Raw genomic sequence first — 27,693 nt, 5'->3', positions numbered from 1 at the left:
TATTTGCCAAATAGAGAATAGTCCGCGATAGCCAGCTTCGTTCGTAATTTTACAATAGCTGAAAACTTTTTTAGGGTTCCGTAGTCAACTAGAAACCCTTATAGTTTCGCCATGTCTGTCCGCGACTAAGCTCAGATACCGTTAGTACTAGAAAGCTATAATTTGCATGAATATCATATCAGTCACGCCGACAAAGTGGTAAAATAAAAATAAAAAATAAAATTTTAGGTATATCCCTTCGACGTAAAGTGGCGTGTTTTTTTTTCCGACACCCTATAGTGTGGGGTAACGTTGGATAGGTCTTTTAAAACCATTGGGTGTCATGACGATTTTACGATCTGTTTGCGAAAATATTCAACTTAAACAGTGCAAATTATAAAAAAAATTTACGCTGCTGTCCAGCAAATACAAAGAGGTTGATTAAAAACATGCGCGTTTATTCAACTTCAAAAGTAGTGGTAACCACGAGATAAGGTCGAGTGGAAAAAGGATGGTACAATATTGAATATCGCCAGCAGTCTGAGGCACTTGTCCCACCGCCGACGATGAGCGAGAAGCGAGTAGAGCGTGTAACTAGAAACTGTTAGAAGAGGTTTTAAGCAAACACTTCTACTCTATAACAATACTGGCTGTAACCTTGTCTATTTGATTTGTTATTATCATTGTTGATTGTCAATATAAAATTTTACCTCAACATGGTAGCAGAGGCGTATCGAAAAGTATTTTAAAATAAAATATTTGTGATGTTATATTTCTAATGAGCGAAACATAATTATTTATCCAAGAATAATTAATAACAATTTTCACAAGTTTTTTTTTCTAACAAGGCCTGTCAAAATGTCAACTTCATCAACGAGCTGCAAAATTGATATCGGTCGTTTAGAAGGAAAAGAAAATTGGTCTACATGGCGCTGCAAGGTACTGTTATTGCTAAGAGGAACGCCTGGCGGATTAGACGCTATCAACGGCAACCTAAAGCCACCTACGCACCCAGATGCAGCAGCGAACCCGGCAGCCATGGTTTCTTATCAACAAGCTCTACAAGACTATAACGAAAAAGATAGCGCCGCAATGCTTATTTTAATGGCTAATATGTCAGATGTTACTCTACAAAAAGTAATGAGGCTAACAAGCGCGAAACAGATTTGGGATGAATTACACACTCTGTTCGACGGCACATCTGAGGATAAAAGCTATAACCTTTGCTACAGCTTCTTCAGTTATCGCAAAGATCCCCTACATGACATGTCCATGCACATATCCAAATTGAAAAATATATGGCATGAATTAAAGGTTGAGCTACAAAAGGATGAAGCTAAGTATGATCTTCCAGAGATTTTAATCATATGCAAGATTTTAGAAACGCTACCCGATGATAGTTACTTCCCGTTCAAATCAAGTTGGATGCTCATGTCTAAAAAGGATCGCAACATTGAGAATTTGACTGCTCAAATTTGTAGTTACGAAAGATCATTGGCGAATAAAGAAGAGGAACCTGACGCTCAAGCGCTAGTAGTACAGAACTTGAGTCATAAAACAAAGAAAAAATGCGGATATTGCAAACTGTTCGGCCATAAAGTCAAGAATTGTCGTAAATGGATCTCGGATGGGAAACCTCCTAAAGAAACAAAACCATCTACATCTACAAGTCAAGCTAACAATAAAAACTTAAACCTGACTCTAATGCAAGTTGAGACTAATGAAGCAGTAACCACCTTTGAAGATCCTGACAACTGGTACGTTGATAATGGTGCCACAAGTCACGTCACCGGTCAATCTGACGTATTCTCCAGTTTTGAACATTTCACCAAGAATCAAATGGTCACTACTGCAAACGGGTCTACAACAGAAGCTATTGGAAAAGGAACAGTTGAATTGATAGCAAACGTTCATGGTCGACAAGAACGCATCACCCTATGCGATGTATGGTATGTTCCCGCAATAAAGAGAAACTTATTTTCCGTTCTTGCCGCACAAGATAAACTTGAAAACAGTGTCTTCAAATCTGAAAGAGAATCTTGTCAACTGATAAATAATGGAAAGGTTAACTTGATTGGCACACGAGTCAAAAATGGAGGCCTCTATAAGCTGAAAGTTCAAACTTTAAAAAATCAAACTCCAGAATTGAGTACTCTGTCAACAGAAAACACTTTGCAACTTTATCACGAAAGATTTGCTCATCAGAGTAAAAGGCATGTCAAACAAGTGATTGAAAAAGAACTTGGTATCAAAGTTAAACTCGATTCTGAATTATGCACAGGATGTGTATATGGAAAAACACACCGTCATAAATTTGGAACAAGAGAAAGAGCTAAAGAACAAGGAGAGATAATACACACGGATGTGTGTGGTCCATTTCCAAATTCATTCACGAAACTTCGCTACTTTGTACTGTTTAAAGATGACTACAGCAACTTCCGTCATGTTTACTTCATCAAGCACAAATCTGAAGTCAAAGATAAGCTCGTGCAAATGATCAAAGAAGCACAGACTGCTGGTCATACTATAAAAACAATACTCAGCGACAATGGTGGAGAATTCAAAAACGAAGCTATCAAGAAAATACTCCACTCTCATGGTATTCAGCACCGGTTTACAATGCCCTACACCCCTGAGCAAAACGGATCTAGTGAAAGGGAAAATAGAACTCTCGTAGAAGCTGCTCGCACCATGATGCATGCTCACGAAGAACTCCCACTTGCCTGTTGGCCAGAGCTTGTTAACACGGCTGCATACATCCTGAACAGGACTGGGCCTACTTCTGAAAAAGGAAAGTCACCATCTGAACTTTGGTTTGGAAAGAAACCCTCCATAAAACATTTAAGGGTTATTGGTACAGAATGTTATGCACATATTCCAAAACAAAAGCGAACAAAAATGTCCAAGAAAGCTCAAAAATGTATTTTGATTGGGTATGATGGTGATGATGGCTATCGGTTATTGGGTTTTGATAAGAACAACCAACCGATATTGATCCGTTCAAGAGATGTAACGTTCAAGGAATCGTTGATTAAATCGGTAGGATTAGAATCTGATATATCTGAAGAGGATGCACGAACTACGACTGAAATCGAACTTAACTTCCGAAAGAATGAACAAAATCATCCAATGTTTGAAGCAAGGGAGGATATAGCACAAAGCGATAGGGTATTGCCCAAACATCAAATGATTTAAGTCAAGAAGATGAAGAAGAAGATCTCAAAGATTCGTCTCCTGAGCCAGATGAATGTCGAATAAATTATTCAGACGAAGATCATGATGACGTCCCTGATACCAGAACTCTTCGCGACAGATCCACACTGCGACTTCCAAGTAGATATGACGACTTTATTGTCTCGACTATATTAAATGACGAGCATGAACCCACCACATATAAAGACGCCATGAAAAGTCAGCAGAAAACTGAATGGATGAAAGCAATGAATAGCGAAATTAATCTTTAAATGACAACAAGACTTGGATCTTGGTAGATCGCCCAAAAGACAGAAAACTAATTTCTTGTAAGTGGGTTTACAAAAAGAAAGTTAATGCCGATGGAAGTCTCGATAAGTACAAAGCTCGACTCGTAGCAAGAGGTTACACGCAAGAAAAAGGAATTGATTATGACGAAACATTTAGTCCAGTTGCTAAAATGGCTACAATCAGATCAATCCTAAGTATTGCAGCTAACGAAGGACTATCTCTCATGCAATTCGATGTAGCCACTGCCTTCCTTAATGGCTCAATAAACGAAGACGTCTACATGAGTCAACCAGAAGGGTTCAGTGATGGCACAAACAAAGTCTGCAAATTGAAGAGGAGTCTTTATGGTCTCAAACAAGCTCCACGATGCTGGAATAAATGTATTGTTGACTATTTAAAATCAATCGGATTTAAACAATGTGACACAGATCCATGTTTATTTATTCGACAAACGAATGGAAATAAAATCATAATCGGACTTTACGTTGATGACGGTTTAATAGCCTCAACGAATCCAAAGGAATCTGAAAAGTTTTTGGCTGAATTGAAAAGAAGGTTCAAGATAACCACAAAGCCAGCTTCCTACTTTCTTGGACTAGAAATCTTCAACATAAAGATGGTTCCATTAAAGTGTCTCAAAAACACTATACAAACAAGCTTCTAGAGAGATTTAAAATGAGTGACTGCAAGGCTATCAGTACACCAATTATTAAAGAAGCACAACCAGATACGGAACGGAGAAGGAAGTAAAGTTCCCCTACCGCGAAGCTGTCGGTGCACTGGCATACCTCCAGACAGGAACCAGACCAGACATATCGTACGCCGTAAGCGTCGTATCCAGAACACTAGACAATCCATCTAATGAAGACGTTCTCAAAGTTAAACGAATTTTTCGTTACCTGAAAGGAACTATCGATTCAGGGATTGTTTACAAAAAAGGACACAAACCCGGAGTGTTGGAATGTTATAGCGACTCCGATCACGGCGGAGACACAAATACAGGACGTTCTACATCTGGAATTTTGTGCATCTATGCAGGAGGTGTGATCTCTTGGGCAAGTCGCAGACAAACATCTGTAGCGATCTCGAGCACAGAAGCTGAATTAGTTGCGGCTAGTGAAGCAGGACGTGAAATAGTTTGGCTGAGAAGACTGTTCAATGAAATAACCACACTGAAAGATATCCCAACTCTACAAATTGACAATGATGCAGTTATAAAGCTTGCACAAAACCCAGAAATGCACAGAAGAACGAAGCACATTGCGATAAGGCATTTTTATGTCAGAGAACTTGTAACAGACAAAGAGCTGCAAGTTAAATATGTTCCCACAGAATATCAATGTGCAGATATTCTCACAAAAGCTGTTTTTAAGCCTAGATTGGCATTTATTAGGGTTAATTGGCCTAACACTGTAGATAGAGTTTGCCAAAAAGGGAGGATGTTAGAAGAGGTTTTAAGCAAACACTTCTACTCTATAACAATACTGGCTGTAACCCTGTCTATTTGATTTGTTATTATCATTGTTGATTGTCAATATAAAATTTTACCTCAACATGGGACTCAGCCTGTATGGGTCACATGCTTCGTCAAGTTTCATTTGATACAAGTGATATAGTAGAAATGCAAGAATAACAAATACACACCGAATCTGTGGTTGGAATATAAGCCTCGTCGATGGTCTCTTTTATATCTCGAGCCGAACGGTGTCTATAGGATGAACTTGTTGGATTGTGTAAGGTCTGAAACAAAAAAAAAAAACCCATTAACATAATAAATGCGAAAGTTTGAAAGTCTGTTTGTTACCGCATGACGTCTAAACCGCTGAACCGATTTAAATGAAATTTGGTATACAGATAGTATAACAGATACACAGTAGATAGTATACCCCTTACATACTTAGAACCATCGCTCGAAAACCTGCTTTCAAATAAAAAAACCGCATTCAATCGGTCCACTCGTTTAAGAGCTACGGTGCCGGCTCAGGCCTGAAATATCCATTTTCCTAAAATGTATTTTTTCGCAAAATGTCTGCTTTTCAGAATGTCAACACGTCTTTTGCATAATGTCAGCCGTCTCAAAATGTCAGCTATTTAAAATTGCCTGTCTCCAAGAATGACAGTTTTTGTATATATGTTCTCTTTCAGAATGCGCTTATTCTCAAAATGTCTGCAACCTCAAAATATCCGCTTTCGTATAACGTTGGCATTCCAGAAAAGTCTTATTCCGAAAATGTATCCAATCATGATCTTCAAATTTCATCTAAACGTCATTAATGTTGTCTTGAATGCCAGTAATTTTATATTAGGTATAGATATTTATGTTATCAAAGAGTAAGTATGCAAGCAATTAAACCTTTTACATTTCAAAATTTGATTTGAAAATAAGCAGACATTATGGGAAAACAAACATAACAAGACTAAAGCCTATTTAAAAAAGTGAACATAACGGGATAGCAGAAATTAAGGTAATGCTAATATTATAGTAATGTAAAACATTATGAAAGACGACTTCCTCAGATTGTACACATTTTAAATAGCAGACATTTTGAGAAAGCTGACAAAAATAGAAGTTTTAACATTGTGAAAACGCAGACGTTTTGAGAATTGTACATTTAGGAAAACAGACATTTCAGGCCTGAGCCACGGTGCCACAGACAGACACACAGACACACATAGCGGTCAAACTTATGACACCCCTCTTTTTGCGTCGGGGGTTAAAAATAGTTATAACTATATTACCTGCCACGTCTATGACGCCTGCCATCCACAAAGTAAACCATGTACACCTGTTTCACCAAATACCACAGTTTGTTTATCACGAAGAATAACACAACAAAAAACAATTTTAATACCCATTTTACAGAACCTCCTAATGTAATCATTTTGGAAACAAGTTAAAAAATCGAATGAACTTAACTGACCAAATGGACTAACGAGTGTCGAGTGAGTTAGCTCATTATTTAGGTACTTAACTAACGACGCATTTGATAAGGAACTACTTCCCCTGACCATAAACACTAGTCGTTTGTGTGCATAAAGGTGCATACTGCAGGCCTTATACTTTTGTGTCGTGTTGATCCGCTCACGTTACTAGTATTTAATAGGAGTGTGAGAGGGACGACAAGATTCGAACTTCTCTAATTTCGTACCTACTGCCCTCCTGGTCCGATGGGCGGAGTGCCGATTGATGTACGACTGTATTTGTACCAAGTTCATGAATTATCAAGGCTAGGTTATCTAAAATCAATTAATTGATGACCAACTTCTACATGTTAAGATCTCTTTTTTTGGTCGACTATAATACTAGATTTTACGAGTGCATAAAACGCGTCATTTTAACCGAGACGCTCAGGCCGAGCATAAAATGGTTTTATGAATGAGTTATATCTGTTTCATTTCGAATTTCAAGGAAATTAAATAGCAACATTGCGAATAGTACAATACTAACAATAAATGACTCTTTAGCTAATAGCGATATCTTCCAGGCAACCTTTTTTACAGAAAGAAGGAAGACTAGTTTACAGCAGGCGGTGCATCAAACCATAGATCAGAATTTTTAAAACTCAAATAAATACATCTACACATCTATATATATAATGTGTTTTTAAACACTAAACACCGTTGGTGAAATAATAACCAAATTGCGTTGCTCTGTAAAGAAACAGGATTTTTATTAAAAATAAACATTTATACCTATGTGGCGTAACATCTTAGGTTAAATAATAACTAAAATAAATCTCACCTGTAAAGAAAAACAACATTTAGAGCTATTATTTCCTTATATTTCTTTATCAGTACCTTTTAAACATAACATTCATTTTAATAAGTCCTTGTCATTCTGTCCGTCATTTGTCTCGATAACTCTATGGAGCTAAACCATAGAGATACAAATAGTTTTAATTAAATGAAGTATATCAACCTTCATTTACATCTCCCCCCCCCCCCCTAAGAGATAATACATCGTTTATATTTCTATACTTTCCTATTTATTTTATACATTTTTATTTTCTTATGTATTTTCCAATACAGGTACAAGCTTTGTATATGGAAAAGATTCGATTCGTATTTATTATGTCCTGTATCTAGCCTATATATTGAATTTGAAATCTTATCCATTATTTTAAAAGGTCCAATTTTTAACTCGTCTATTTTTTTTCTGTTTAACCGATTTCCGTTTTCAACATAAACTAAATCGCCTATTTTTAATTCGCATTTACTTCTGTTTTTATCGAATTTTTGCTTGTTATATTTATGTGATTTTAAAGTGTTATCTAATGCAACTCGCCTATCTCTCATTAAATCGTTATGCGTTATATCTTGTTTTATTTCATCCGGTATAATATCAATATTTTCCCTTCTAATAAATACTTTGGGAAAATCCTGTCACAGTGTGTTCAGTCTCATTATATTTTTGAGTACATTCGTGAGCTATAGTGGTCCAAGCAAATTTATCTTTTTTTTCATTTATTTTACACCTAATTTTGTTTATCAATGTTTGATTTAACCTTTCGTTTAATCCATTCGAAAATGGCGCATTTACTGCTGTAAAAATGATAGGTATGTTTTCTCTATCTAAAAAAAATTTAAAATCTTTTGAATTTATACCTGGGTATTGATCAGATAGAATCATGCCAATTTGATTTTCCTGTGATACTTTTTTAACTAACTTTATAAAATCACATGAGGATTGAGTTTTTGAAGTCAAAATATAAGCATATCTTGTGAAGTGGTCTACCAAAAGGTGTAAGTATTGTAGAACGTGAACCACCAAATCCACCGATAGTATCTATCGAAACGATCTCAAAAGGATATGATGCAGGACCCAAGTGAGACATTACACCGAACTTATATTTTCCTCTTGATTTGTTTTTTATGCAGATTTCACAGCTATCACAAACACTTTTTATATTATTTGTTAAATTCTTTGCTGTATAAAATGGTTTTATTTTTATTCATTTGTTGTATTCCTATATGACAATAGTAAAAGTGTACGTTTTTAATCAGTTTTTTACTGAATTCCTCAGTTAGGATTATTTTTTCTTTTTTTCCAATTTTTTTGAAATATACATTGTTTTTTAACTTAAGTTTATTTTATTCTGTTTTATGTCATCATTTTCATTTTGATCCATTTGGATATCTTCTATTTTAACTAGATTTATAACTTTTAAATTTCGTCTTGATTTTCGCTTGGTTCTAATACCGGATTTCTACTTAAACTGTCTGCTTCTAAATTATATTTTCCCGGCGAATATATTACTTCGAACTCAAATTGTGATAAATAATATGTAAGATCTCCTAATTCCTCATCTGTTCTGGCTTTAATGTTCATTTTTTCTAAAGGCTTATGATCAGAGAAAACTGTAATTTTTTTCCTATGAGCCATATTTGCCAATATTTTATAGCTTCTTTTATAGCTAAACATTCCAGATATACGGCTTTTTTCTTTTTTGGGTATCACTTAATTTTTTTGAAAAGTATGCGCAAGGCTTTTCTTCTCCGTTTTGTTGTGTTTGTTTTAAAACAGCGCCTATACCTTGCATACTTGCATCTGTGTAAATATATATCGGCAAATTTGGGTCAAATATAGCTAAGATGGGTTTTGAGCACAGAAGTTTTTTTATTGTGTCGAAGGATTCTTGACATTTTTCTGACCAAATAAATTTTGTCCCTTTCGCAACAAATTATGTAACGGATCTAGCACGATTGATGTATGTGGTATATATTTTCCATAGAAATTTATTTTTCCTAGAAATTGTCTAACATTTTTTTGTTGTTTTCGGGACAGGGAACTCTTTTATAGCAATTAAGTTATCCTTAATGGAGTGACTGTATTGTTTTTAATTATATGACCCAAGTATTTTACAGAGTCTTGTGCGAAATTGCACTTGGAGAATTTCAATCTAAATCCTTCTTTTAAAATTGCCTCCAATAACAATGATAAGTGAACAATATGTTCATTAAATGTTTTTGAAAACACCAAAATATCATCAATATAATTAACAGTGAAATCGGATAATTTGTGTTTTCTTATAATGGTACTCAATATCCTTTGAAAGATGGCAGGTGAAGTTTTTAAGCCGAATGGTAAACAAGTCCATTGGTAATGTCCCTCCTGAGTAACAAAAAGCTGTCTTTTTTCTGTCTTCAACTTTCAAAGGAATTGACCAGAAAGCTGAGTTTATGTCTAGAGTAGTAAAAAATTTACAATTTCTTGTTTTTTGCATTAAATCGTCAATCAGTGGGAATGGTTGCGATTGCGGAACCACAATTTTATTTAAATCACGAAAATCTATACATAGTCTCGACCTTTTTCCGTCCTCTTTTTTAAAAGCCATTGTTACCGGAGCAGCAAAGGGACTATAAGACTCCTCTATCAAGTTTTCTTGCAATAGTTTCGATATTTGTTGTTCAATTTCATGTTTATCTTCTATACTACATCTATATGGTCTTTTACTACAGTATTTATCTATTACTAGATCAATGTGTGCTTCATAACCCTGCACCGTACCGATATCATACTTATCTTTAGCGAAAAGTGACTTATACTTGCTTATTAGTTCCTCTATTACGTTTTTTTCTGTAGATCTAGATGATTTACGGATATGCAAGTTAGTTTACGTCAATATGTTCATTAAAATTAACTTTAAATACATTATTGTTATTTGCTTCATTACTTACAATACCTGTAGAGCCAGGAATTATTGTTTCTTTTTTGTAATTTTGTACAGTTTGCGTTATTTGTAATTTTTCATTTTGTATCAAATGAAATTGCTCTATACAGTCTAGCCCAAGCAGGAAATCATAATCGAAGTTTTCTTCATCTATTACGAAAACATTAATTTTTTTTTCGATATCGAATATTTTTATTTTTAAAGTTACTATTCCTACCGTTTTTTTAACACCATTAATCGTTTTTAAGTTAGCATTATTTATATTTTTTTCTGTTGAGTAATTTTTATAGGATAATAGCCTTGAGTTTATTAAAGAAACATTTGAACCTGAATCATAAATTGCCAAAGTTTCTAAAGTATCATTTATGCATATTTTAATTTGATTAATGGTGGGAATATTAGTTTTTTGGATCAATTTGATTTAGTTCTGTTTCTAATTCAGAATTATTAACGCTTCGGATATATTCTCGTTTGGTTTGTTATTTATGTTTTTGAACCAACATAATGTTTCAGGATGATACCGACTACCCTTGTTTTCTTTTTCACATATTCGGCATGGTCGTACTTTTTTTCTTTTTTCATAATTATTTTTTCTAAAACTCCAGTATTCTGTTTTCTTACCAGGTGTTCCAAGCCCCTGATGTTATTGAATAAGTCTTCAGTCTCTTTCAAAGTTTTCCTATCAATTTTATCCGCTATATAATGTGGTAAACCTGTAGCAATCAAGTCCATCAAAGTAGGCGTATCAATTGTTTTATTCATCTCTAATAAAAGTCTCTCTTTTTAAAGCGTATTCCAGTAATGACCCCTGTCTATATTTGAATAAAAGTGCATACCGAACCTGGGACCAGCCTTTGTCTGCATATGTGTCACAGAAGCTTTTTTTCCATACCAACCAATCTGAGTTAATAGTATGTTTTATAAGCATAGAAGTGTACCAATCTATACAGGAGTCTTCCAAGAATAATCTAAGAGCTTCAATTTTCCTCAAATCTTCTTCTATTCCTAAGCGAGTACATTCTGCTTCAAAAATAGTCATCCATTGAAATACATTCGATGTTTTCCTTGTGAATTTTTCTATTACAAACTTTTCTGTAATATTTCTTACGTTTTGTGGTTTAGGAACATCCTTGTTCATTTCTGCACAGCTTTGTAAAATTCTCGTTAAAACCTCTTCTGAAATTCCAGTGGTGGGGATTTGTTGATGCACCTCTGGTGGGGCTTCTTCCAGTAAATATCCTTTGAATTGCATATTTCCATCTTTGTCTATGTAAACATTACTGATCTCGGTTGTCAACGAAATCCATACTTGTCGTTGATCATGTCTCCTTTTTAGTGTGTATTCTTTACTTTTGCAAAAGCTTCAGTTTTTAAAATTGTATCATGCAATTTTACCGGTTGTAGCTCATCCGGCAATAAGAAGGTTGGTTGTTGACATCCGTAATTGTAGTTATACAGATTATATTGCTTTGGAATCATCACCCGCTTTCACCGCAAATTTGAATTTTAACTTCGCCATTGTTTAAATTAGCTATAGAAATGTTGTTTTATAATGTGTTTTTAAACACTAAACACCGTTGGTGAAATAATAACCAAATTGCGTTGCTCAGAAACAGGATTTTTATTAAAAATAAACATTTATACCTATGTGGCGTAACATCTTAGGTTAAATAATAACTAAAATAAATCTCACCTGTAAAGAAAAACAACATTTAGAGCTATATTTCCTTATTTTCTTTATCAGTACCTTTTAAACATAACATTCATTTTAATAAGTCCTTGTCATTCTGTCCGTCATTGTCTCGATAACTCTATGGAGCTAAACCATAGAGATACAAATAGTTTTAATTAAATGAAGTGTATCAACCTTCATTTACATATATATAAAAGAAGAAACTGACTGACTGATGGACTGACGACTGACTATATATCAAACGCACAGCCCAAACCACTGGGGCTATAAACTTAAATTTGGAATATATGTTCCTTAATAGATGTAGACGCTCACTAAGAAAGGATTTTCGAAATTCCCACGGGATAGGATCAATATCTAAACTTTTTTCGCTTCTTTGTTTGTAGTCGAATCTCTGAAACTATTAAGCCGATTTTTAAAAATTCTTTCACCGTTAGTAAGCTACACTATCCTTGATTGACATGGTTACTTTTTATCCGGATAATGCAAAATTCCCGCGGGATAGAAATAAATTAATTCAATTACGGAGCTGATTTAAAAAATTCTTACATATTTATTGATATGACTATCCCCCCAAATGACAAAGGCTACTTTTTTCTTCGGGAAATTACAAATTTCCCATGGGATAGAAAAAACTGAATGCAACTTCGGGGATGATTTAAAAAATTCTTACATCAATACAAAGCTACACTATTCCTCATTAGTTTAGATTACTCTTCTTCGGGAAAATGCAAAATTCCCGCGGGATAGAAATAAGTGAATTCAACTTCGGGTCTGATTTTAAAAGTTCTTTCAACAAAAGTAAGCTACAGTATTCCTGATTGACATAGGATACGTTTTTTCCGTGAAAAATGAAAAATTCCCGCGGGATAGAAAAAAGTAAATTCAACTTTGGCACTGCTTTTAAAACTTCTTTCATATGATATGACTATCCTCGATTGAAATAGGCCACTTTTTTTTCGGAAAATCCAAATTCCCATGGGATAGAAAAAACTGAATTCAACTTCAGAGCTGATTTTAAAAATTCTACAACTAATATAAAGCTACACTAATTGCTGATTGGTATTGATTACTCTTCTTTGGGAAAATGCAAAATTCCCGCAGGATAGGTACATAGAAGTAAGTAAGACAATCCAAATTCAGCTGATTTTAAAAATTCTTTCACCAATAGTAATCTGCAGTATCTCTGATTGACATAGGCTGATTTTCTACAGAAGAATGCAAATTCCCGCAAGATCGAAATACTTAAGTACTTAAATTCATCATTGGGGTTTGATTTAAAAAGATATTTTACCAATTGGGAGCTACATTATCTCTGATTGGCATACGCTACTTTTCTCCGGGAAAACGTAAAACTCCCGCGGGATAGCAAGAGTGAATTCAACTTCAGGGTTGATTTATTTATAATTGTATACCTAACTCTACCTGAACAGTACCATGACTGGCTGACTGACAGACAACGCATAGCCAAAACTACTGGTGCTAGAGACATGAAATTGGCATAGATGGACCTAAAGTAATAGAGAGGTGCACTAGGGAAAGATTTTTAGAAAATCCCATGGAATAGGAAATATCTCAACTTTGTTTGTTTCTTTGTTTGTTGGGGATAATCTCTGAAACTACTGAGTTGATTTAAATAATTCTATTACCAATAGAAAGCTACAATATGTCTCTCATCGACAATTAAGAATACTAAAATAGATCATAACAGCTACGTAATTCATGTCCCGCGGGGACTTTACAATTTCTCGAGATACAATCCTATATCTATATCGTGTAGGAAGTCGCCGGCAAAAGAAACGCGTAGTACTTTAACGTCTTTAACGTTTCAGCGAAACAGGGTTTCAGAGTTGGTACGAATTATGAATGATTAATTACGTATGTAGGTTGATTTTTGAATTCCAAAATGTGCACCATCTGTCTAAAACAACGTCTTACTGTATTTATATTTCCATGAAATCCTCCAAAAAATCAATCAAAACACGAAAAAAAGGATCGCAGAAAGTAAATGTATGTTAATTGTTACCCCCAAGTTAACGCGAGCGAAGCCGCGGGCAACAGCTAGTTATGCATAAGGTTTCTCGTTACAAATAACAGCAACATAAGTATCGCTTTGACCATTTCCGATTACTGTTATGGAGAGAATTTCAAAGAGGTAGAATGCTGTGTCTGTATTTGAATTGGAAGACAATAATTCAATCAACAAAAGAACAGTTTTGATTACTTCCGTGGTTTGAGCAATGATTTAGTCCTTAATTCTCCCTCATATTCAAAGCTATATGATCGACCTAGTTAGCAAAGATCCCTACTTAATCGTTAACAAAGCGTGAAAATTGTGACAAAAACTATGAGAAAATGACCAAGGAAATAACAATAACAATCATAATTCTCGACTTGTCATGCGACGATAATTATAACACCTATAATTATGAAGTCATAACATTCTTATCAGATGTTGCACGAACCACTTAGTCTAAGTGACTTAACTATCCACAGGTCATTTTAAGGGGTATTAAGTTTATTTTAAAGCAGTATAGATTATGTGGAAGAGTGATAAGATCCCTAAAACCAACATTCTAGATACTGAGACAAGTTACTTTTCTAGTTGCAAACGAAATGCTACGAAAAAATGCAGGCCGCTATTTCAGAAACGTGACAGGTGACAATGACAAGTGAATAGCAAGTGAAAAGAAGATCTGTGTTAAACTGGGCTTCGTATTGGCTTCGAAAATACCAAATTGGCAGTAACATTGACAGATTTTTGAAATAGGGAGCCGGTGTAAAAGGTGTTTTTACAGATGCCTAGAATTCAAATAGGAGTGTTAAATATTCAGATAGAAAAGCAGCAAGAGCCATCAAAAACTCGGAACACTCAATACTCAAAAATAAGAATTGTCATAGCAAAGCTACATTACTTACAACAAGAAAAAAAATACTGTCTAATTACCTTAGAAAATAACGAATTAAGTTGCTTATTTGCATTGTAATAAGTCCCCTGTAGTAAGTACGCCCGAACTTGCTCGCAAACCTGAAATATAAAGGAATCGATTAAGTCTGAATTTTGTTAGAAGGACCATAACAGTGAATGCTTCAAAATATTAAATATTTTTGTACACTAAAGATAAATTCACATTTTGATAATCAAATAGCCAGGCTCTTTAAACTTGCTAAGTGCCACAAGGAAAGGTGAGGTTTGAGCCCAATTTCTGCTCATTATCCGTCCCTACCTACCGAAAATCCTATTAATTCTGAGCGGATCTACGGCACTTTGTCTGCAAAACACTGAGCTTGGTGCCTCCTCTTCTTCTTTTTTTTATTAAGATTCAAGATAATAAATCGATTTTAATATTGTATTGAATGTCCAAGATGAGCACATATCATCTAGGCAGGCAGTACTTTTATATCCTAGAGTACTCACTTGCTGCTCATCCAGGTGCCAAGCATGGTGTGCATCGGGCGGCGGGCCGGCCGTGGGGTCTGGGGCTCCGCAGATTCTGTTGATGGCTGAGCGGGCCTGCAGGACCTCGTCTGCCAACCGCTGCGCCGTCGGCAGCACCTCTGTGTGGTGCTCCGCTATCAGGTACTGGACGAACTTCTGGAGTTGCTGCCTGTCCATTTGGAGGAGGGTTTCTGGAAAGGGAGAAAATGATCGTGAGTGTCAGTGTGAGTGATATAACATATAGAGGAAACTCACATAAATATAGATAAACGTTGAACTTGTGTCTTTATAATTAACTCCATTTCAGGTCATAGTAAGCTGAAAATTTAGACGCGTCTAAGAAGTTTTTCAATTTGTTTGTTAATTGGCAGATTAGTTCTCCAAATTTACAATAAGGTACCTAACAAAGCATGCGCCTGGTGCTGGTGGTGGTGTGGCTTTAATTGTGGCCTAGTCAGGGGTGCTCTCACGTCTTGCCTTAATTGATCCAATGCACGCCTATGAAGGTGTATAATCTGAATTGGTATTGGTTACCTGATATCGGCACTCGCAACCGGACGGAGTCGGCATTTCTGATGCGGTACAGCGCCAGCGCGACCACGTGCTGGCACCAGAAGATGTCCCGCGCCTCGCAGCTACATGTCACCCCGGTGATCTTGCATCTGAAATAATCAGGGAGCCATGAGATTAGGAAGCCCAAAGTGGCGCGAAGTGGAAGGACGACGGCAGTCCGAGCAGTTTCTCTTTTCATTGCATGGTTGTAACGTTCTGTTCAAAATGCTTTGTGAGCAACACACGCAATGTATTAGAAAATTGCTTAGTGTGCCACGGACCGCTTAATAAACAGTCAAGAACCTATTTATATCAGGTGAATGAAATCTAGTTTTAAGTACACGGTGTTCGGAGGCTTCGATGGTCCGTCAGATCAAATAGCTTATTATTATTAGCCACATCAAAATATATTTAGATATCGCTTTGCCCGTCATCGTATCTACTTAGTTTCCGAAAGCTAAATTGTCAGTAATTGACCAATTACATTACCTACTGAAATCTCTTTGAAGTAGTTTATGTATGTAGTGTTGGGAGCAAGGAGAAAATTCGCTTGTTTTTTTTTTGCTTGGGGTTATTTGTAAGATTTAGGAATTGTCATCGGAATTGACTTAAATCCTGGAGTTTCAATTCAACTGACAGGTAATGGTATACACGAGTGAAGCCTAGTAAATCAAATAAGAAAGTGATGAAGCAGTCACGTAATTTAGTTGTTTTGTTTATCTACTTCGTCCGTGCGTCTCTACAGTTAGCACGAGGCACAGCTTGCTTATAAACCGTGACGTGAACGTGACACGGTAGACCTCGGAGAGACACATTTAGGTATTTAATCTGTCACCACTTGACTGGCGTCATATTTCCACTACAAGAAAACAACGACATCTGTCGAGCCCCAGTAAATGAATGTGGGATCTAAATATATGTATTTTACGTCATCATTTATTATTATTCTTAGATAACGCTTAGTTCGCTAATCGAAATCTCAGATGTTTTGCGAAGCGGAAATATTAGGTGCAAGGGCATTTATTAAGCAAGCGTGCTCCATTTTAGTCCACATCTTCGCTTATCGTCAGGCGTGATTGTGGTCAAACGCAAGCCTATTTCGGTGTAAAAAAAGCCAAACGTCAAAACATAAATGACACTCAAAATAGCTGCCGCCGTACAAACTAGAGCGTCACAAAACACATCCTGAATAGTAAAATTAGTCGCAAAATCCGTTTCGAATCTAGTGTCTGTCCATAAACTGTGCACAAAGAAATCACTGCCATTATTCGTAACAAAGTTTTGGGTTTTCTACAAAAGGCATTATAAAGGTGCATGACCCTTAATAAGGCCTTTTTGTGAGCCACAATCCGACGCTCCTGACCCCTTTATTTCATATTCTTTGTCTTTCGTTTCGTCAAGTTTAGCTTTATGTTGTAGGAAAAGGAAATTTGACTCTAGTACATATTAAATTTGACTTCAATTTTCGGAGTTCTTGAGATGAAGGTGCCATCGTTGGCCACTAATATTTTAATGCCTTGCCTGTCCTCTAGCGCAACCGCAAATCAGCAGCGATCAGTTTTATTCTTATTATTCTGATTATTTTGTAGTATTTTGCTATTGTGTTTTTTTCCGGATCCTACCTATGTAGTTCTGTGTACTTAGAGCTCTTTACTTTGACTTCGTAGATTTTTTCAATACAAGAAGAACCTCGTACCTCATACCCGTGTGGTGTCGGGTTAGAATAACACCTCTCCATTTCTTCCATGGATGTCGTAAGAGGCGACTGATAGGTTAAGGTACACCGTAGGCGACAGGCTAGCATCTGTCACTATGTACCGTTTTTGTCAAACTTAAAACCTAAAATTGCTAAAAGTGGCTCCGAAGCGGTAACGTCTCGTGTGCTCTGCCTACCCCATTTGGGAATACAGGCGTGATTTTTATGTATGTATGTAAGAAGAACCTCTATACAAAATGTCAGTTTAAGCTCAACATTAATGTAACAAACTTAATTATAACTTTACGTAGCAGGCTGTTACTAATCTCTAGGGAGTTGCGGACGTGCAGCAGAGTTTTTAGGCGGTGAGAGTCCGGCACTGTATAGAATCACTGAGTACAGTCACGAGCGTTCATTTGGGAACCACTTTAAGTTCGATTATCTGTCATTTTGTCAATACAACGAATTTTTTTACGAAATGGGTCCCAAATTAACGCTCGTGACCGTACATGTTGGTACCTAAACAATGACAACGGCGTACACTATGGAGTGTAGAGATTGCCCAAAATCAATTGAATTGACAGTCTAATGAAGTGGCAGAACACTGATTTTAGTTTATGGATGAAACTCCATAATGGTACCCCTTTTCTTAATGACTATAAATGTCGTATTCTCTCACCTGTCGAATGAGACTGTGACCCTGTATAGCCGCTCGGGCTCCGAGCACGGCGGTACCGCCGCTGGCGCCCGCACCACCCCGCTCAGGTGGAACCCTGGAAACAAGGAGAGAAAATGGTTATTCGTACTGTTTATTCAGGGAACTAGGTAAAGCTTTGTCTAATGTAGGCTCCAGCATCGTCTCGTTCCACCCTCATCCTGTATCGTTTCACAGAAAGTAAAAGTAAATGCAAGCGCGAAGCGTTAAATTATTTAGGTCTGTCTTTAAACCAACATTACACAACCCTTGCCATACTTGTCATCACTGACGTCACGTACAAACACACTTACACATTATCAATTTGTGTGTATGTGGGCGTGTGTTTTTTTTACTTAAAACTGTCCGTTGACCCCTATCCTATTTCACCATTCTCACCTGATGGTTAAAATGCAGATGAGGCCAAAGGTGTATCACACTGGTTTAATAACAGCCTATTCACAGTACCTATTTAACCAGAAAACAATAAAAATAGTTGAATTTTTAGGATAGTGTACCTATTGTTTTATATGGCAAAGGAGGGGTGCGGGTTATGCGTGTTAAAACATGTGTTGTATAAACGTAGTTGTGTGTGGTGCAATTAGTGGCTCAGTCACTTGGCGGTACTCATGTGGTTTTTAGTGGGCATTTCTTTAAAAGGCGAACTCCACATGTATACCCTCTGATACCCCCAACAGGGCTGGATGCATAAGGCGCATTTTCCACACATTAAAAAAATCAAAAAACCCGACTGCCTTAAAAACTAAAAGGAAGAAAATAAGTCTAGTGGTCTAGAACTCTGTCAAGAAGCTCATTTAGGGTTCAAGAGTCGGGACCCATTACCAAGATTTTTTGAGCTGGTTACGATTTGAAGGGTCCCGACTGTTGAACCTTAAATGAGCTTCTTGACAGAGTTCTAGACCACTAGACTTATTTTTTTCCTTTTAGTTTTTAAGGCAGTCGGGTTTTTGATTTTTTAATTTAATGTTTTTTATTTTTATACTTTTTTGATATTTCTGTGTATTATTAACCATATTATACCGTATATTTAGAATGGGCTAATTATTAGCTTTCATTTGATACCCATATTGTTACAATACAAAATATATTTTTTTCATTCCTCCGCCACATTTTTTTTCGCAGACGCCATATTGAAATTTTATATAGCCTATGTCACTCCGACAGTTATGACAAATCCAATGATACCTCATATATTAAAATCCGTCTAGCCGTTTAGGCTGTAGCGAGGACCAAATAAATGGACATACACACATACCATACATACATACATACATACATTATATGCATACATACATACATACGCTCGAAAAACATAACCCTCCTTTGGGCAGTCGGGTAAAAAGTTCAGTATCATAATGATAACCTTTAGGCGGCGTTCGTTGCGCAGGAGTGGAAAGTTGCCTCAACCGCAATCGACGCCCTCGGTACAATTGCTGTTTTCTGCACGAGTTGGTAAACTGGGTTGTGGACTAGTTTTACAAGAACCATGGATTACTTAGATATTTGACGTTATTGCGCGATTGGATCGCGATTATTACCGTCGTATTGTTTAACGCGCTAACGTTCGCGATCGCATTTACTTCCTTCTACCCTCGTATAACGTGCGATAGAAAGAGATGGTGAAAACAATTGTGATTTTAAGTATAACTCCTAAGTAATGTGCAGAAATAATTCTTTGCGTTTGCGCTAACATTTTATGCCTATATTAAATGACCATTGTATGTACCTAAGTGCACAGAATGAGGGCTATCGCGTTTGAATTCGCCGCTAGAGGCGCTAGTGTAGCGTGAGGTCTCCGAAATGTCAAATCTCATAGTTTTGCGTGAGCTTATTTTGTGAATATTTTGCATTACCTGAAACTAATTATGGCAATTATGCGATAAGGGCAATGAATGTCTGTGTTTTGAGACTGCACATTGCACTGTATCATAATGGTCAGAGTTGCTCAACGAGCTATGGAGAGAGGGATATGCTCGGAGTTTCTCTACGGAATCGAATCAGAAATGAGGAGATACGTAGAAGAACGAGGGTCACTGACATAGCCAAGCGAATTAGCGTGTTGAAGTGGCAATGGGCAGGCCATATAGCACGGAGAACAGATGGCCGTTGGGGCCGAAAGGTTCTCGAATGGAGACCGCGGATCGGCAAGAGCAGCGTAGGACGTCCAACAACGAGATGGACGTACGGCTTCTGGTTAAAACAGGTTCAGGTTCACAGTCACAGTGTATGCAGACCACTTTTAATCGAAGTAAATGGAGTTCTACGGGGAAGGCTTTATGTCCAACAGTGGACGTCCTGCGGTTGATATGATGATGTTTTAATAACGTAGGCAACCAATTTCCTTGCTTGATCGAGCCGCATAGATGAAAAACTAGACCATTGAAACATTTTAGGCACATCACAAACTGGCATGTGTATAGAAGTTAGTTATACAAGGCATAATTCCAGTATTTTAATGGCTTTGAAACGGTCAATATTTTGTAAATAGCCGTCCGAGGTTCAGACGTTTGAAAATATTTGCACAGGCTCGATTTAACGACGTGTGACCGAAACTATGAAACTGTATCCTGTTTCTAGTGTTTATTATTAGATTAGGTACAGTAAGCATAAGTAGTCAGAAGCAAGAAAAATATTTTATATTTGATTACAATTATTTCAAACCATAAAGGTTAACTTTTTAAAGAGGTCAAAGACATTAACCTCAACGCACTTTACACTTGGCCAGTTGCAAAATTAACGCGTCAGAAAATAAAAACAAGAGCACCCGTTTCCGAACGAGAATCGATTACCCCGTGATTATGAGCACGTTCAGAAATCGAAGTCGAGCGTACTCGGAGGCAATCTACTGCGATTCGTCAGGGTTCGAAATTCGAGCTGACGCAACGGCTTTTTAGGGTTCTATAAACGTCAAGTTTTGAATAGGAATTTCGAAACCTTGGGTTTTTGTAGTTTATTGGTGATTGTGGTGATAGGTAATTTATCGTGTTGAATTTGGTATTTGTACATGTAGGTGCTTTTATAGAGAAGAGTAACCGAATTGACAGACAACGCACACCGCAGCCTAAACCACTACAGATAAGTAGGTATTAGTCTTGAAAATTGGCAAGGATATGCGTTGAATACCATAGAGGTGCATTAAGAAAGGATTTTTCGAAATTCCTATGGGATAGACAGGTTCCTAGCTTGTTTCTTTCATGGGGATAAAACTGCTGATACAAGCTAACTAGTTTGCTAAGTATATTGTTATGATTGCAACTAAGTAACATATTTAACAAAAAACTATACCGTACATTATATAACAAAAAACTTTAACACGTTTTAGTCTTAAATACTATAGTTAAAATTATATGACTTTCTATGATTGGATATGTGGTAAACATACGTTCAATGGCTGTCTGAATTCTTGCAGCACAGTATTTAAGTAAAAAAATAATCAGTTAAATTATCCAACACCGCCGTCCAAAGAACGTTAAAACCTTAATTAAGAGTAATCAATAAAAAATTAAGAGTAAACTGTGTAAATGGATTTTTTATCACAATCAAATCAACTTTCTCTTTAAAAAAACGCCCAAAAACTTTTTAGAGTACCACAAAAACCAGAAGCAATTGTTGATACGCCATAAAAAGACTTCGTCTTATGAGAAATAAATCAATTAAGTCGATAAAACTGCACTGAACCGACGCTGGCATCGAACGGTGAAATCGCAAATAGTTCATTGTTAAAAAAAATAAAAGGGATTGCATGCTACAAATGAAATGAGTTCTTAAAGCGTCGCGTATAAGGTTTGATTCAGTGTGAAGGTTTCTCAAGCTTCCTTTTGGGTTAGGGACGTGGAAACTGGCACTCGAGAAAAGAGGTTAGGAAAGAAGAAAAAAATGGCGGCGTTAGCACAGCTGCTTGGCTTGGCGCGCTTTTTGCACGATTTGTTATCCGATGTACAAAAATACACGGTACATATAAATTATCGCATATAATGTTATATTTGCTCGAGTGGTTATATCAATCAGAATTTGCAGTTCCTACACGGTTTATCGCAAAAAATACGGTACACTTACACTAAAAATGTTGCAAAATGATTTCATGCGTAGATGCGTAGTTTTTTTATATCAAACAGGTAAGGCTCTGATTGAAGACTTGTTCAGCCAATCACTTTTTTTCTCAAGCCATTATAAAAACCTTGCATTTATTTTAGCTAAGTATTAGCAGGATAAAACAAAAGAAAGTCCAGACAAAGCCAAGAGCCGTTCGTGAGGAGGAGAGGTTAAAACTTTTTTAATATCCATGATTGCGTTCGATATCACAAATTGTTTGTAACACGAACATATCCGAATTATCGGCTGCGAAAAACACGCGAAAACTGAATAATGCCTGCCTGTATTCACCACCCATCTACACGCTAAGGGATAACGTCGCGCGTTAACTATTAATTAGTGTGCTTGTGACTGTCAAGAAAAAAATTATAATAATTTTAATTAATTTATTCAGACAATTACCTACATCCTTTGTTAGTAAAAAGCAAATAACTTATCATCATCATGTTAGTAAAATTATAGTTAAAATGTCAACAGTTTAAAATGAAATGAAAAATTATTTCAAAATTAATAAATTAAATGTCTAGGAAATAAAATTAAATCATGATGATTAGACACACATATAGGTACAAAAAATAACAAATATATAAGTACAGTCAGCGTCATATAGTGTAGCAGTCAAGATCACCAAATACTTGGAAACATCCAAATAGTCGTTAAATTGACCAATCAAGGCGATCAAATTGCTCAGGACATCCATCGCGTACAAATAAATCGGAGCACGCACATCACCACTAGTAGCGTAGCAGCCATAATATCCAAAAGTATGGGACACACTAAAAACTGAGCTTTATATAAAAGGTTTAAGGTTTAATCTCGTGTGAGTGCGAATTAACACGTCAGATTCTATTGACAATCACCGAAAAGAGTACCAACTTGTCAGTGATCGTTCCGTCTCTTTCATTTGGAGCCTGAGCTTTTTTCACATTTTTATTTACAGAATTCCGGATAACGGATTTCCTTTTAATATGGCTTGAATTGGCCAGTATAATTACATATAAAAGAGTTTTTATTAATGAAAAAGGTAATGACATGTGCATTTTGCACCAAAGACTGAAAATGGAACACCATTCACATATTAAAGAGGACTAGCTAACTGGATCATTGGACCTTACACGGTATGTAATAAAGTCAAATACTTTTGGATACTTTGGCTGCTACGGTATAATCGGCTTGAATGTTATAAAGTATGTGGCGACGTGCGTGCTCCACTATATTTGTACACGATGGACTCGAACAATTTGACCGCTTTGACTGATTCACTGGTAATGACTATTTTGTATGTTTCCAAGTATTTGGTGATCTTGACTGCTACGTACTATATGACGCTGACTGTACTCAAGTGTACAATATGAACTTATTCAGTTTCAAAAATAAGTACCACAGACTCTTATTCCGACCCAATAAGGCAGTAGTAATTTATTTTTGACTGGTTTGAATAGATACTTATTGCACTAGACTGTACAAATGCAGAGAAAAATAATTTAACTGAAAAACTACTTAACTTGGTCTAAGACTACCTAGGTATAAGTATTTACAAATATCACCCAGATCGCTACTATTGGTGTGGCCAAAAAGCTAGCTGCGTTTTGTGATGATATTGTAGAGTGTATTGTATTAAATTACGTCTAACTCTGAGCTACTGAGCTTTGCTCGGAGCTCCTTATTGTTATAAAACCGTTTTTTTTTGGAGAACATACTTATACGTATTGAAATAAGCTTTAAAAGTAAAACGTGAACTAAATAAATATAACATACAGCGTGTATTTTTGATACTACCTCAAACTTTAATGGTAGTTAGTGAAGGCCGTAAATATTACATTTTATTATGTTTTAGTAAAAAAAATGGACTTATAAAATTAATTAGCACGCAATGTATCACTACGTAATTCACCTTTGTTTTTGTTCAAAACGTCGCACTTGTTGACGTGACAGCTGTCACAGAACGCTTCTCTCTCGTATCAAATTATTGTACGCATTACAGTGCCGCTCGAAAATATTTCAAAAATTAATTACGCTCTGGTACAATTCTAAATTATATTAAATTATAAAAATATTTCGATATCGGTTCACAGCACTTAAATCTTCGTCTAGTTACAGTTTGAGGTAGTATCAAAAATACACGCTGTAGATAAAAGAAATAGTAAAAAGATGTCATGTCTGACCTAGGATTGAACCTTAGATCTCCCATTTGTAGGTACAACACTATATCGCTGATCCACTACGCTAGTGTTAGAGATCTGTGCCATCAGTGGATTGATTAATTTAATAGCCGATCTTATTGTGCGTGAAATTAACACTAAAAAAACTTGCCAAAACACGCTTTTTTCGTCGAAATCGATAGAGCCGTTTCCAAGATCTTAAAAATAAGTATACAATATAGTTCCGTATTCTTTGACGACCGGATATGGCAAGTGGTTAGAAAACCTGACTACGAAGCTTGAGGTCCCGGGCTTGACCCCCGGCCGGGGTAGATATTTGTATGAATAATACGAATCTTTGTTCTCGGGTCTTGGATACTTAGGTATGTATTTATCTCTACATAAGTATGTTTATCCGTTGCCTGGTATCCATAGTATACAAGCTTTGCTTAGTTAGGGACTAGGTCAATTTTGGTGTCAAGTGTCTCATGATATTTATTTATTTTATTTTGAAACTGACGAGAGCCAATTTATAAAACGCCTATTGCAACCTACTTACATTCCATGTTCCGCAGTTTCAACACAGCAGAACAAGGCAAACTCGCAAAAAGTTATAAGATAACAATGTAAGTAAATTAGATTGCCGGCCGTTATTTTATTACGATAAACCTTGGCCTGCCATTGGCCGTAATGTAATAGCAAGGTTGAGTGACGTAGCGTGACTCATGACGCGTCTTGTGAGTAGGAAAGGAATAGCAGTGGAAGGATGAGCGGTCCGGTCTGGTCACTACTAAACAAAGGCCTCCTCCTTAGAACCGTAGTAAAAGAGAACAAAGTAGGTTCACTACGAACAAAAGTACATCGCGCGGCTTAAATGTGTGCGCGCTGATAATTTAAGAAGGATTAAGTTTTCTTTAGTCGAGGGGCTGCGCTGCCGTCGGTGCCGTACGTTTTGATTTGATGATCACCTTTTACGTTCGCGTACTCGTATTTACGTATTTTTTATATAAGTTATAGTTGTAATTAGTAGTATATAAGTGTAGTGTGATAGTTTCGTGCAACGACACATAAAAAATAATAGATACCTACCTACCGATAAAAAATATAGTTATAGTATTATGTGTAGGAAACAGAGGAGTATGTACACAGTCGCCATCACCACTTCGGCGAATTTATAAATAATATTTTTAAATGTAGTATAATAATAATAATAGAGCGGCAAATAATCTGATTTCTCTAGACACAGATATTAGACAATTTTAAGTTAACTTTCATACTAAAATTATTTGTCGGTAGGTAATTAATTAATCTAAAATAGACATCGACAACCCTAAGCGTCCGCGCCGGAGTAGGCAGATAAGTCTCTTTAGGACCTAAAGGGTCGGAGTGTACTTCTTCTCTTTTACTATGTTAGAACGCCACGATGAACGACATCACGCCACTTGCATCCGTGTCTGCAACTCTCACAATGCCGTCAGTCCACCTAGTGGGAGGCATACCAAGTACCAACGCTCTTCGTCTTCGAGCGATGTGGACCGCCCGTTGGCACTTCAACTTGCATATTTTGCCAGCTATATCGGTGACATTCTATACAGCCATAGGTATATGTAGGTATAGGTATAGGTAGCCATTCTATGGTATATCTGTGCCTGGGTCTAGTGTGGCGTTTTCACAAAACATTCGTTTACTATTCGAAGACATTCGATGTCGATACGTAGCCACCACATGTCCACGGCGCGGCGTCGTCACCCGTTTTCGTTTACCCGTTTAGCAAACCTAACACTCACAAAAGTTATTGCGCAAACTTTCCGCTAGAGGCGCTGTCCGTGTTTCCATAAAAATGAGATTTTAACGCGAACGCGATCGAGAAGTATTTTGTGAACGGGAAAATACACTAAGCATACTGTATTCCGGATTCTACCGCGCAAAGAAACTCCGAGCATAGTTCTCTCCATAGCTCGCTGCGTGACTCTGAGCCTTTCCATGAAGCCAACAGTCAAGGACCACGTCCATCATCAGCTTTGGCAATTATACATCAGCACAGCAGCACTGCATTTTTTGCGATCGAAGAATATGTTTTTCGTGAACCAATAGAAACGTTTTATTTGCCTATCCTCACTAGAGCTGCGCTGAACGAGGACAGATAAATGTGTTTCTACTGGTTCATAACAAACACCATTCCTCGCAACACATCCTCAAACATCTCTGGTGGAAACTCAGCCTATATATAAGGTTTATTAAAATAGTTAATTTCGCATTTTCCCGAAATAAAAAGCAGCCTAAGTTAATCTGGATGGTGGGAGATTTCATCCAATCCGCATTGGGCCCCGTTGGAACTTAGGCCCAAGCCCTCTCATTTTGAGAGGAGGCCTGTGCTCAGCTGGTGGGCGTGTATAGGCAGGGATAATAATGGTAAATGGAATTTCTTTCAACGAAAAAATCGGTTTAGTAGCTCGAAAGCTCACCTTCAAAATACATTAGTTTAGTTTTATGTGGTAGAGCCTCACTGGAACCACTTGCTGGCTGCAGTACGAATGGGCCGGCTCGACCGGGTTAGTACAGTCACCAGCATTAATATTGCCACAGCGGAGCATGCAAAACTATCTGACACGTCCTTCCGACCTAGAAATAGAGTCGTATCATTATTTATGCACGCTTGTTGTGTCAGATATTGGTGCTGGTGACTGTACCACACTGCCCCAGAATACCGGCGTGAAATATTAAACCCCCCCAATTAGCCCTCTTTTAGGCCGGCAACGCACCCGCAGTCGTAATAATGCTGCAGGTGTCCATGGGAGGCGGTGATCACTTACCATCAGGTGACCCCCATGCTAGTTTTCCAGCAATTTGATATAAAAAAAATGGGATGATGACCCAAAGAGTCAGTACCTACCTACTTATTTAGTTCAGTTACCTGGCCAGGCGATAATCAGTTAAGGTGACCTAGGCGCACCTAGAAACAATATACCATGGGACCCTAGTGAGAACTAACTACAATGTATAATAGAAATACATATAATAACAGCCTTTTAATACCTATTGTGGGTATTTCCCACTATTAGTTAATAGTCAGTAAAAGCGCGAGCGGTTTTAGGTATATTATAAAGAAACTTAGTAACAGATTTCATATAATGTGGCCCTGTAACAAGAGCAAAATACCAACAGCTTCCACTCTTCATCTTGAGTTCATTTAGTTCTACAATACTTTGAAAATAACTTTTATTATGACTTT

The 27,693-nt window shown here is 36.7% G+C and overlaps 2 protein-coding genes and 1 pseudogene across 2 annotated transcripts in view; 1 reads left to right on the top strand and 2 right to left on the bottom strand.

The window, feature by feature from the left end:
* Nucleotides 1–27,693, top strand: part of LOC141430265 (CD320 antigen-like) — a 450,087-nt gene that overhangs the window by 248,180 nt on the left and 174,214 nt on the right. The window lies entirely within an intron of this gene.
* On the bottom strand, nucleotides 10,532–11,652 carry LOC141429974 (uncharacterized; annotated as a pseudogene).
* Nucleotides 14,079–27,693, bottom strand: part of LOC141430181 (zinc finger SWIM domain-containing protein 4-like) — an 18,490-nt gene continuing 4,875 nt past the window's right edge. Inside the window, exons 2-6 of the mRNA XM_074090769.1 lie at nucleotides 18,193–18,286; nucleotides 15,800–15,927; nucleotides 15,245–15,456; nucleotides 14,774–14,854; nucleotides 14,079–14,114 (exon numbers count right to left, since the gene is read on the bottom strand). Coding sequence (XP_073946870.1) covers nucleotides 14,079–14,114; nucleotides 14,774–14,854; nucleotides 15,245–15,456; nucleotides 15,800–15,927; nucleotides 18,193–18,286 — 551 coding nt within the window. The remainder of the gene's footprint in view (nucleotides 14,115–14,773; nucleotides 14,855–15,244; nucleotides 15,457–15,799; nucleotides 15,928–18,192; nucleotides 18,287–27,693) is intronic.

Source organism: Choristoneura fumiferana, chromosome 8, assembly GCF_025370935.1.
Source record: "Choristoneura fumiferana chromosome 8, NRCan_CFum_1, whole genome shotgun sequence".
Classification (NCBI taxonomy): Eukaryota; Metazoa; Arthropoda; class Insecta; order Lepidoptera; family Tortricidae; genus Choristoneura; species Choristoneura fumiferana.
This window is presented reverse-complemented; position numbering and strand designations above follow the sequence as displayed.